This window comes from Sceloporus occidentalis, unplaced genomic scaffold (assembly GCF_023333645.1).
Source record: "Sceloporus occidentalis isolate IW3139 unplaced genomic scaffold, rSceOcc1.0.p SCAF_82, whole genome shotgun sequence".
Lineage (NCBI taxonomy): Eukaryota > Metazoa > Chordata > Lepidosauria > Squamata > Phrynosomatidae > Sceloporus > Sceloporus occidentalis.
The window spans coordinates 2,928,896-2,940,655 of NW_028317062.1; the positions used below are offsets into that span (position 1 = coordinate 2,928,896).

The 11,760-nt window shown below is 37.4% G+C and overlaps 1 protein-coding gene across 1 annotated transcript; it reads right to left on the reverse strand.

Moving 5' to 3' along the window:
- Positions 1 to 299: 299 nt before the first annotated feature.
- On the reverse strand, positions 300 to 9,460 carry LOC149285270 (general transcription factor IIH subunit 4-like). Its single transcript, XM_089495619.1, has 13 exons — positions 9,336 to 9,460; positions 6,122 to 6,226; positions 5,730 to 5,861; positions 5,056 to 5,152; positions 4,722 to 4,810; positions 3,336 to 3,444; positions 2,939 to 3,007; positions 2,617 to 2,700; positions 1,896 to 2,028; positions 1,504 to 1,634; positions 1,263 to 1,310; positions 1,044 to 1,122; positions 300 to 472 (listed from the first exon to the last, which is right to left on the reverse strand). Exons 1-13 carry the CDS (start codon positions 9,452 to 9,454, stop codon positions 300 to 302), a joined length of 1,368 nt encoding a protein of 455 aa, XP_089351745.1. The 5' UTR covers positions 9,455 to 9,460.
- Positions 9,461 to 11,760: the final 2,300 nt, after the last annotated feature.

Below are 11,760 nucleotides of genomic sequence, written 5' to 3' on the forward strand. Positions count from 1 at the left end.
GAACATAAAAATATATCTGTAGCAGCAAATCTGCTTTTAGTGAATCCCTGCCCAGAATGATGTTGCAAGCCACAGTCCTCCATCTTCCATCATAAGTTGCACTAAACCAGGAAAGGTGGGTTGCGGATGACCTTCGCAGTGTCTGAACAACGAAAACAGATGAGCATAGGAGTTCCATGACATCTGGATTGTCCTTTTACACCAACATATTCTCAAAATTGTCCTGTCTCTTCTTTACACAGAACGAGAACCAAAACCTGTATAGTTCCAAAAGCAGTTAAAGGAATTAAAACCAGTCTTCAAGGGCTGTGTTTCTGACGTTTCCAGAAGCGTTTCACATCTGAATGGCCTCCTGGTGTCACTACCATTACACGTCGAGCGGGATTTTCAAACACAAGCACACCAAGGTCCCTTGCATAGTTTCTTAAAAGCTCAAAATCCACCTGTGACAGGAACTGGTTGTAGAGGACACCTGAGAGGAAACAGATAATTAAAATACTGCATAATGGAAGATGTGGGAGAAGAACAGAGCTGGAAAAGCGTAAAAAATAAAAGATTTAACCTCTTCACAACCTTAATCCGTACTATTACAAGGTGTAAAAAGGTACCTACAATGACCTCTATAACATAATAGAACATTTTGAGGATTTTACATCAGCAGGGTGATCCTCATGTCAATAGATGACAGATCAGTCTTGACCCCCCCCCCCCATTCACCAGTAGCCAGTGTAGCTTTAAGTACACTTTAATATATATCAAAATTAGCCAGGCTTTGCAGGGTCTTTGATGGTCCCTTCTGCTGGCTGATTGTACATACAGTGATCAGGAAAGGAGGGCTGAGGAGCTCTGCTTGCTGATCCCTTTGTGATCAGATGCAGTAATGCCATCATAACATCTGGCTCTAGAGAAATCCCTGAGGTTTATAAAGCTCTCAAAGAAATCTCTAGCCAGAAAAAGTGACAGTAACATGTATAATGTATAAAAAAAAAAGTGGAAATGAACAATAAAAAAATAATGTTCATTAGTTATGTGTGAAAGCTAACCTTCAGAGAAACGAAGACGATCTCTCTCCAGCTCCCAAAGACGAATCTGATCAGTGATTGTTGGAGGTAGAACAGGCGTCTATAGGAAAGTACATCAAAGCAAATGAAAACAATGTGTGTACCAAGTATGAAGATTGCAGCTGTTGTATTAGGTTGAAAGGAAGCATCAAATACCGTACACAAGACACATCACATTCTGCTAAATAGCATTTACTTTACCTGGTTCAACATCACTCTGTGTGCTCTGGTCCGCAAAAAGTGGATTATCTGCAAATTTGCAAAATAAATATTTTTGGCTGTTATGCAAAAGGCTAAAAAATGTGAGTTATGAATTATACAAGGCTGTTCAGTACACTTAACTAAACTTAAAAAATGCAATGGTAAACCCGAGAGTACAGATTTATTAGATTTCTAAATGTTATTGTATATGATATTTAAGCCTCCCCCGTTACATTTTTACCTGTTCTGCAGTGATTCCATTTCCAATTGCTTGTTGAACACTCTCACGAGTGACCTGCGCTACAACCAGGTTGGGAAAACGATAGAGCATCTCAGAGAAAAGTGCAATGAGGGCAATTTGCAGCTCGGAATCTGTGGGCAAAGAATTTTGACATTACTCGACCTTCAATCATCCAAAACAGCATTTTAAGTGCATAGTGTATTGATTCTAGGGAGGAATTTGGCAGCATCAGCAGTTATTTGTTCCATGCGTATTATGACATACAGTATATATATGTCAATTACATCTGGAATGCTTTTCAAAATGTAAAAATGCTTCTTATAGGTAACTCATGCTTGCCTTTTTTAAATAGTCATCTATTGTAAAACACGGTTGAAATACAGGTTACCAACCTGTGTACGCATAGATCCTGTAGTTTGTCTCCACAACAATAAAACCTTGCTTGTGGTTATCGACAGAAGCACCAGATACGCCAGACGCGAGGTTTATGGCCAACCGTGTGGGGTAGTATCGACGAGATTTTCTCTGTAATAAAGAGGTACTGTTTTGCTAAAACTCCCAAGAGTTAAACCCAAGACACTTTATCACTGGACACTAAACAGTTTCAAAGCCTCATCTTATACCAAAACACCACCAAAACTTGATACCAGTTGATCTTCTAGGGGGGCAGATCAAATGAGGCAGTAAGAATAAAAGACAAGGAAATTGGAATGCTGAAACTAAGTGACAGAGATTATAAATATCAAAATTCCTTAGGCTTTATTCAGTAAACAGAGCTTGTATTTCACAAGCAGTTTAATGTTATGTATTATGAAGGCCCAACCCCAGTGAACAACTCCTACATGTTTAGCCATGTATAATATATTTAAAATGAACGCGAGCACTCGACTGCCACATGCATTATTCAGGACCAGCTTTACCCTTCTTGCAAGAGAAGCTCACTGGTGCTGACCCATTATAACATGAACTAAAGTTGGCAACTGCTTCAGTTAAAAAGGTCTACATGAACAAATATAAATGCAAGGTGCTGTTAGTGTGTTTAGGACATCATCTATTTAGGACTATAACTGGCACAACATAATGTTAACTTTTTAAAATAAAAAATGTACTCACTTTTCTTTGGAACACCAGACCAAACTCGCGTAGGTGCTGTAGGAATGTCAGCAAGGAATCACTCATGCCTTCAACAGAATAATCCTTTTACGTAATAACAAAAATGTTTGAATTTATAATCATGTTCCAAATAACACAAACATGTTTTATCTATTATAAACTTTACACATAATGTAATAAAAAATGTCAATAAACACAAACTACCCTCCAAAAACTACCCATATTTTATTCTTACATATAAGATTCCAGGGTGAGAATTTTTCCCTATATCTGCCCTTTACAATTAGACCCCTTAAACAAATTGGTGTTCAAATTAACTCACCTTTCCCAGTGTTGAGAAGCTTAACTGGAACATGAAGGATAGGATCTCCACTAAATTCATCCCACGTGACTAAGCAATGAGAGAATGCAGACAATGGACAAAACATCACATTTCTCTTACACCAACCAAAATATACAATGAAAATGGATTTATTTCCATTTAAAGTAAAGTAAGAATTTCATCTGGCGGTTAATTCACATTATTCTTATACACTCTCTTGCTTATGTACTGTTTCCAGGACTGTTACTCAAGAAGATGCAAAGCCTAGATTATCTTTAAAAGTGTTTCTGTCTGAGCATAATTAAAATACAATATGAAAAACTACAGTAAAAATAGGAATAGGCATTGGTTTTAATACAATATTTCAATTTTATTCAAAAGTACCGTCATGTCTCACCTCTGCCGATTTCAGGTACTGAAGCATGAAATACCAGAGTTGCGAGGCTGTGTCTAAAAGCAAAAACTGGAAACCAGCAGATGAAATGCAAGGGGCTTCCCCAGACTCGCTAAAATATAACAAAGAGGGTACATAAACAGATGTGAATACATACAAAAAACATGCTTTCTACACAGTGGATCTCTCATTTCCCGTAGATACAATATTTTACAGTTCAATATACAAAAGATATTTGTAATTGTGTTTACAGATTACAATAGGCAATGCTGTATATACACAATATGTGCACCATAGCCAAAGGTACCTTAAGCCTTTTGAAACAGAAGCTCTTTTGCCATATCGTTGTTTATCCACGATTCCCTCATGTTTAGTGTACCCACACAAATTATATATTATTTTGTCAAAGACAGATGGGGCTTTTTCTCACTACCCCATTTTTGTATGTCTATACACCTATTTTTAGTTTTCTTTCCATTATATTTTTACTTTTTACAATTTTTTACTGGAGTTTCCTTTGGGGTCTTTAGAGACCCCTTATGATGTCATGGTGACATCACTGGAGTTTATTATTATTATTATTATTTTTGAAGGAGAAACACTGTTTCTGCCTCTTTTCACACTGATCCCCACTGCTGCTGATCACACAGCTCCACTGCCTCGCATTGCTGACTTCAGCTTATTAGAGGTTTCAGGTCTGTAACCTTTTTACATGTTAAATTGTTTGTTGTCGTGTCAGGACTGACACAGTTGGCAGAGAATGCCCAAATGTCTGTTTGTCCTTCATTATTATGGCACTCTTGTTGTTACACCAGGTCAGCAGGATGCTACCAATGTTGGCTCCTGCTGACAGGAGATCCCCTAAGGCTGTCGGATGACACCCTTTTGTGACACAGAACAAACTATTACATCCTCTGTCATCTACAGCATGTTTTAGCATTGTATTTCCTCTGTCACAAAGGAGTTAACTTTCTTTCTCAGAATTAAAAAGTAACTGATTTGTTCAGGCAGTTTTTGTAAGGATGGGGTAAAGACAAGGGTGATAAATTGAGGACAGGAAAATTAGTAAATAACGCTGGCTCTACCAAAGGCTGCCTCTGATCTTTGGTGACTTGTAAGCAAAATATCACCAAAAAAATAGAGTAGTTGATAAACAAAGTGCAAGATGCAGGTAGCTTCAATAACAATCTATGTATTCTAAAAGCTTTAATACAACAGTTCACCTTTAATAAATCATACAGCAATTAGGAGATAGAAGTGCGAGATATGCTCATAACATGTGCAAAACAAAACCTATTGTGTACTCACAGAAGCTATGTACCACTAGATGAAACAATCACATTAAGCTACAAATATACTCATATACGCCAAGAGAAACTTACAAATTACCTTTTCATAAGACCAGCCTGAATAAGAAGTTGGGCCAGGTCCTGGCTAACAGCTGCACTTGGTGACCCAACCATGAAGTGCAAAATAACCTAGAACAAGGTACACAAATATCAGTGCAGAGAATGTACAATAAGGTCTCGCAACAGCAGATATATCCACTTAATAGGGTACACATACAAGAAAACTAATATAGTCTTAAAGTGTGTTATACAGACAGCAGTTACAAAGTCAACAGTCAAATTATACTCTACCAAACAAAGCAGAAAAAAATCCATACATCATTAACATTTTATAGAAAATGAAGTACATTTTTAATTCACAATTTCATTTTTACCTCCCATCTTTCTTCTGCATACTTATCCAACGAAAGTACATCTTTGCCATGTTTATCAGGTCCAAGCAGACTACCGTCATCTGCCCAAGGTTTGCCTCTGAGAAATATAAAGTTTAAAAGACACCTTAACAGACGAAAGATCCAATTATTAAGGTGTAAAAAACCCCCCACTATTCTTAAACAAAAGACATACTATTTTTTATTGCGCAATCATATTCTGTAGCTCTATACAATGGTTAGACAGGACATAAGTAGTATATATATATATATATATATATATATATATATATATTATGGTGAGGAGGACCCTGATCAAATGAGCTGACATCCTTACGACTCTGTTGTAAGTGACCATGGGGACGTTATAGTACGTTTTTGGCACTTGCAGGTATATTCCCCAACTAGTACACTGAAGGTCAGGCTGGGGTATCCACTGTCAGCAGGAGCCAGCACTACTCCTGCTGACAGAGGAGACCCCAGCCTAACCTCTAGATCAACTTAATCTCAACACCATGCTTCCCTGTTGTGTTTCTTTTTTTTTTGCTGGCTTCTCAGTGAGGAAAAAAACCAACAACTTTTTTGTGATTAAACAATACAAAGTAGTGTTTGTTTTAAAGCACAACATTAAAAAAAAAAGCATAAAATTAGACAACAAGATGCTCTAGTATACTTACCCACCCAAAAGTGCTATCCTAAGATTTTCTCTGAAAATTGGATTTAGAATCAATCCCTGTAGACCACCAGGGAGTTGCTGTGTGTGCCACAAGCGCAGTCCAGTAAGAACTTGTGTGTTTTCCTCATGTTCCCTGATAAATTAAAAGAAAAAAAAAAAGGAATGCCATTTTCAAGTGTGCAAAATGGGTTTACTGGAGTGGACACTTTATGATGTCTTGTGAACGTGTTGAGTCACTTTTTTTGTAAATACTCACATACATTGCTATAAATTACTATCATACATAAAATGGTAGTCAGCAAATTATAACAAGCAAAGTTTGTAACATGATCTGCAAAAACACATACACTAATGTCTACTTTTACTTGTACAATAAAATAAAAGATTACTTACTTGTAGTTCTCCTTTTTTACCCATAAAGCAACTGCTGCTTGTGGCAAAGGTTGTTCCAAAAACAGCATACGCATTACATAATTCTTAGCCAGGCCTGGGAGCTCCCTATAAAAAGAATCCAAAGATGTTTATTATTATGCCACTTTGTAATAATGTTACATACTCTGTTAGCACTGTGTAAATAGTGACTGAAAATCCAAACAAACCATTTACATTCATACACAAAACTAACATAAACACACATTAAGATGTATTGCTATTAACCCCTTGATGACAATTGCCGGTCCGGGCACGTCACGGAAATTCATGTCGATAACGACAAATGACGTGCCAGGACCAGCACGTCATTAAACGGGTGCAGAAAGCGATCTATTTTCGCTTTCTGCACCGAAACGGCGTTGCTGTAATGCCTCGACCTCGAGGCATTCAGCAACGCCATTATTGGCACAAAGGGGCCATCTCTGGCCCCTCCCCGGGGCGTCAACATCTGCCATACTTTGTATGGCGGCGGACGCCCGTTTTAAAAGCGTTTAGGAGGCGATCAACGATCGCCTCCTAAACTTAAATGGTGTCGCTGGAATGCCTCGATCAGGAGGCATCCAGCGACACCAAACACTTACCTGGGGATGGACTGTGACCGCTCCGGAGAGCGGTCACAGCCGCAGCTGCCGGTGATCTTCGCCATCTGCAAGATGGCGGCGGTCCGGGAAAATTCAATAAAGAAACAATAAAGTCTAAAAAGTTCGCTAGACGGTCTCCAGACCTTCTAGAGAACTCTGGCTCCACTTGCAGGTTGAATATGGGTACTGCATTCAACCATGCAAGTCAATGGAGCTCAGCTTTCTAATCACAGTGTGATTAGAAAAAATAAATTAAAAATAAAATAAAATTAATAATAATTAGAAAAAAAATAGTAAAAAAACAGTAAAATGTAAAAATAATTTCCCACTGATGTCACTATCAGGGGAACCTTCAAGTTGAAAAAAAATGTTAAAAAAATTAAAAAAAAGGCAAAAAAAAAATATATATATATAAAAAATATATTTTTGTGAGCAAGTCCTAAAATTAGCATATTAGCTTAAAACAATTCTCGCATGGAAAGAGTTAAAATACTGGCATATTAAATGCCCATGGGGTGTCTACTTTTAAAAAATTTATGATTTGTTGGGGTAAATTGAATTGGCCGGGTTCAACAAGGTCCCAATTAACACGGGGGAAGGATGGCCACACATCTAATTTCCAATTAGAAAAATGCACACGTACCAAATGTGGCCTTTTAGTTCCCCCCAAAAATGACAAACCCATGCATGTGGGGTATCACTGTTCTCAGGAGATGTTGCTGAACACATATTGGGGTGTCGTGTGACAGCGGCATATACCAGGAGCTGTAAATTCATACATAAAGTAGGTGTGTGTGGGAAAAATACACACACAAAAATACTACTGCAAACTTCGAAAAAATGCTGGTGGTAAAATGTGTGCATGCAAAGAGTTAAAATACCAGCATTTAAAATACCCTGGGGTGTCTAGTTTTCAAAAATATATGGTTTTGTTGGGCACACTGAAATGGCCCGGCTCAAAGATGTACCAAATAGGGCACGGGCAGTGGATCCCCAAATGCCAAAGTTCAACATTGAAAAATGTGCATGCCCCAAATGTGGCTCTTTTGCCCCCGAACAGCCAGGCAAAATCATTCATGTGGGGTATCACTGCGCTCAGGAGATGTTGCTGAACACATATTGGGGTGTTTTGTGATAGTGACATATACGAGAACTTTTTAATTCATACCTGAAGTAAAATGTGTGTGACAAAACAAATGGAAAAAAATGACTATCACAAAGTTTGACAAAGACTGGTGGTAGATATGGTGCATGGAAAGAGTTAAAATACTAGCATTTGAAATACCCTGGGGTGTCTAGTTTTCAAAAATATATAGCTTTATTGGGCACACTGAAATGGCCCGGCTCAAAGATGTACCAAATAGGGCATGGGCAGTGGATCCCCAAATGCCAAAGTGCAACATTGAAAAATGTGCATGCCCCAAATGTGGCCCTTTTGCCCCCAAACAGCCAGGCAAAATCATTCATGTGAGGTATCGCTGTACTCAGGAGAAGTTGCTAAACACATATTGGGGTGTTTTTTGATAGTGACATATACCAGAACCTGTTTATTTATACCTAAAGTAAAATGTGTGTGAAAAAACAAATGCAAAAAAATTACTACCATATAGTTTGACAAAGGCTGATGGTAGAATAAGTGCTTGGAAAGGGTTAAAATACCAGCATTTGGAATACCCTGGGCTGTCTAGTTTTCAAAAATATATGACTTGATGGGGTAAATTGCATTGGCCGGCTTCAAAGATACCCGAAATGGCACATGGGGGGAAGAATTACCAGATTTGGAAAAAATGGCTTTGAAATAGCAAAACGCTACCTGTACTTATTGCTCCATAACGTGCAGAAAAAAGCAAAAAAACATAAAAACATTGGGTATTTCTAAACTCAGGACAAATAGTAGAATCTATTTAGCAGGTTTTTTTATTACCTTTTATAGATGAGTAAAAGATTTTTCAACTAAAAGTTAGAAACAGTCATTTTTTTCTAAATTTTTCACCATATTTTATACTTTTTTTAATAGTAAATAATATGATACAATTAAAACAATGTCATCTAAAGAAAGCCCTTCTTGTCCTGAAAAAAAACAATATCTAATGTGTGTGGGTTCAGTAAACGGGAAAGAAGAAAATTACAGCTAAACACGAGCAGCGCAGAAATGTTAAAACGGCCATTGTCACGAAGGGTACAAAAAGTAAAATCAGCCTTTGTCACGAAGGGGTTAAAGAAAGGGAGTTTGCTCTTGAAGCTTACAATTATATAAATATATAAAAACAAACTAAGGAGCAACTTAAACGTCAATTCAGCTTGTATTCCTTTACATGTTTGCTTATAGGATGTGATTTCTAACAAGCACATAAAAAAAATAAATTATAATATTGAACATCACAACAGCACTGTTGGAACCGTTTCATTAAATTAAATATGTATAAACAAGGGTAATTGTAGTATTTGCATACTGTTAAGGGTAAAATTTATTATAAAGGCTGCCTGGTGCAATTAGCAACTTATGGATAATGTAAATTCTCAGAAGGAACAAAAGCACATTAGGGATATTCAAGGTTTCATAGAACTAGACTTTGTGCTGTAAATGTAAATACCTAAACACCGCCAAACAGGTTGCTGGATGATTGTACAGACGATCAAGGACTCCTGGACTAAGTTCTTGAAGGAACTCATGTAAATTCTTACACTTCAGCTGCACTCGCTGGAGCTTCATCCTCGACAGTATTGTTTTTTCTTCTATATATAGAAAAAAAAGTAACAATCCACATTACACGCACACTGCAAACTGCACTAAAATGTGAATCTGTTCATAGAAGACAAACTTGTTGTGTTAATAGAATAAATCCTTACAATTCATAAGCCTTCTAGAAATGACCATCCTCATGATCTCATATACCAAACCCATTAGGATTATGAATTATTATTTATAATACTCACTCAAACCTTGGAAAACAGTAAACTCCTCATCATGAACAGAAGTGCAGGGGTTCTCCTTGTTCAACTCCTACTGTACTTGTGTGACATGTTGTGGTGTCTGAAAGAAAAAACATAGCTGCACATATATCATCTGCACCTGTGCAATGTATAGAGGTTATACAAACATATAATAATCATTCCTTCTGTGTGAGTTTAATAAAGAAAACCAAAATCCAGCCACATCAAGAGGACTTTCATTACTCTGCAGGCTCACTCCTGGCAAGTCTAGGGGTAATGTATTCAGCATTAAATCTGCCCATACATGAGGGAGGAAGGAAGCGCCTCATCAGACTACACATAATACACCCCAGTCATGCTTACACTAGTGGGAAAAATAACAGTAAATATTACAATATTTCAGATTACGCAATGCGAAAGAACAATGATTTTTTTTTCACATACATTCAGAAACATTAGTCCAACCTGCTCTATATGTAAAACAAATGACAGAAGAGGCCAAATTAAAGGCATTAACGCACGTTCACGTTGTAAAAGACGGGAGTCCAGGGACTCGTGATGGCACCGTAGTCGTTAACGAACCCGGTGGCTTCTATTAATGTAACCGGTAGGCCTCCAGCCGCCACTCTTTACTCTCCTGCATATGCATTCACTCAGTGTTACAACCGGCTCCCAGTACTATCGCTTCACACAAGCACTACAAAACATCGCGAGAACACGGAAGTCCAGGCTGTGCGTCTCAAGCCTCGTTGTGACTGATGTGACGCATTGAACGCGAATGTTTAGCTTGCTTACCTGTGGTGGCGTTCGTAGTGTGATAGAAAGCGTATGCTAACGCGGTCTTTTTAACATATTGAACCTTTCTCCCACCCGTAAATACTTGTGCTCTTGTTAGCTGTAATTCTTCTTCAAACGGGGCAATACGTTTGAGTATTCAAATCAGGAAAAGATGGGCAGAATGGTTCTTGTCAATAGGGAAAGTTGTTACATTGACAGAACAGACTTGTAGTGCCACCTTGTGGCCATAGTCATTAAATGCATGTATTCGAACGTTTTCCGTAAGAGCACATGGATAATTTGGTTGCTGTTTAATACATTGATCACTTTAATGAGATCATCATTAATCATATGAAAGAGTGTTGTTTAGAATGTTTAGTTTATTAAAAAATTAATAGAAAGTAAAGTTATAATGCAAATGAGTAATACTATTAGATTAAAAAATACCTCCAGTGATTCTGAGATGAGGAGTTGCTAGCGTAAGGTTATAGAAGAAGTAAAGGGGAGGTGATCGTATGGTTTAATGACAACAGCCAGAAGAATGCCTGGCACACAGAACATCACCAAGACCATGTCTAACACACCAGCGTGCGACCAACAAAAGTGGAATCTTGGAGCATTGAAATGGGTCATAGTAACCACCTTAGTCCAATAGGAAATACACCAGGGGGTAACCATAAAGAGATCCAAACTAATATTACATACTAAATGTGTGGAATGTCTGTACTTAACTATAGAAGATCACAAATTCACTACACTAAAAAACCCAATAAAACCTGAAAGGGCTACATATAAAGATAGGGAGATACAAATAAAAAAAGTTTTTTTTTCCTTTTAACTGATGAAGTCAGTACGTATACCACCGAGACGGGTCTAACACACTATAACTTATTTACTTTGGCTGAATATATATTTTTACACGTTAGGCAGGGAGCTGGCGATTTATCTTTTATATGTAGTTCTTTCAGGGTATATATCATTTTTGTGTAGTGACTTGGTGATCGTATATGGTTATTAAGTTTTATTATGTTGTAGTATTGAGTATTTAATATTTGTATTTTGAAATAGATCATAGAAAGGATCCAGTCACAGTTAATAATATTTAAATACACTAAACTTGGCTTTTTTATGGACCATTTTTGTCCCACTTTGCGTACATTCTGCATTTTGTATGCAATACAGCATCTCTAAACATATTGTGCTGCACTACATAATTAGTTTGAGTAATCAACCCTCAACATTAGAAAGAATGCACACCTGTTCTAGGACGTTACATGATGTACTTGCAACACGAATATTTGTTATTTT

Coding starts and splice junctions, on each gene's coding strand:
- LOC149285270 (XM_089495619.1), bottom strand. CDS start 9,454: ATGAAGCTCCAGCGAGTGCAGCTGAAGTGTAAGAATTTACATGAGTTC. Junction 6,227..9,335: donor ACCTGTTTGGCGGTGTTTAG/GTATTTACATTT, acceptor TTCTTTTTATAG/GGAGCTCCCAGGCCTGGCTA. Junction 5,862..6,121: donor GTAAAAAAGGAGAACTACAA/GTAAGTAATCTT, acceptor TTAATTTATCAG/GGAACATGAGGAAAACACAC.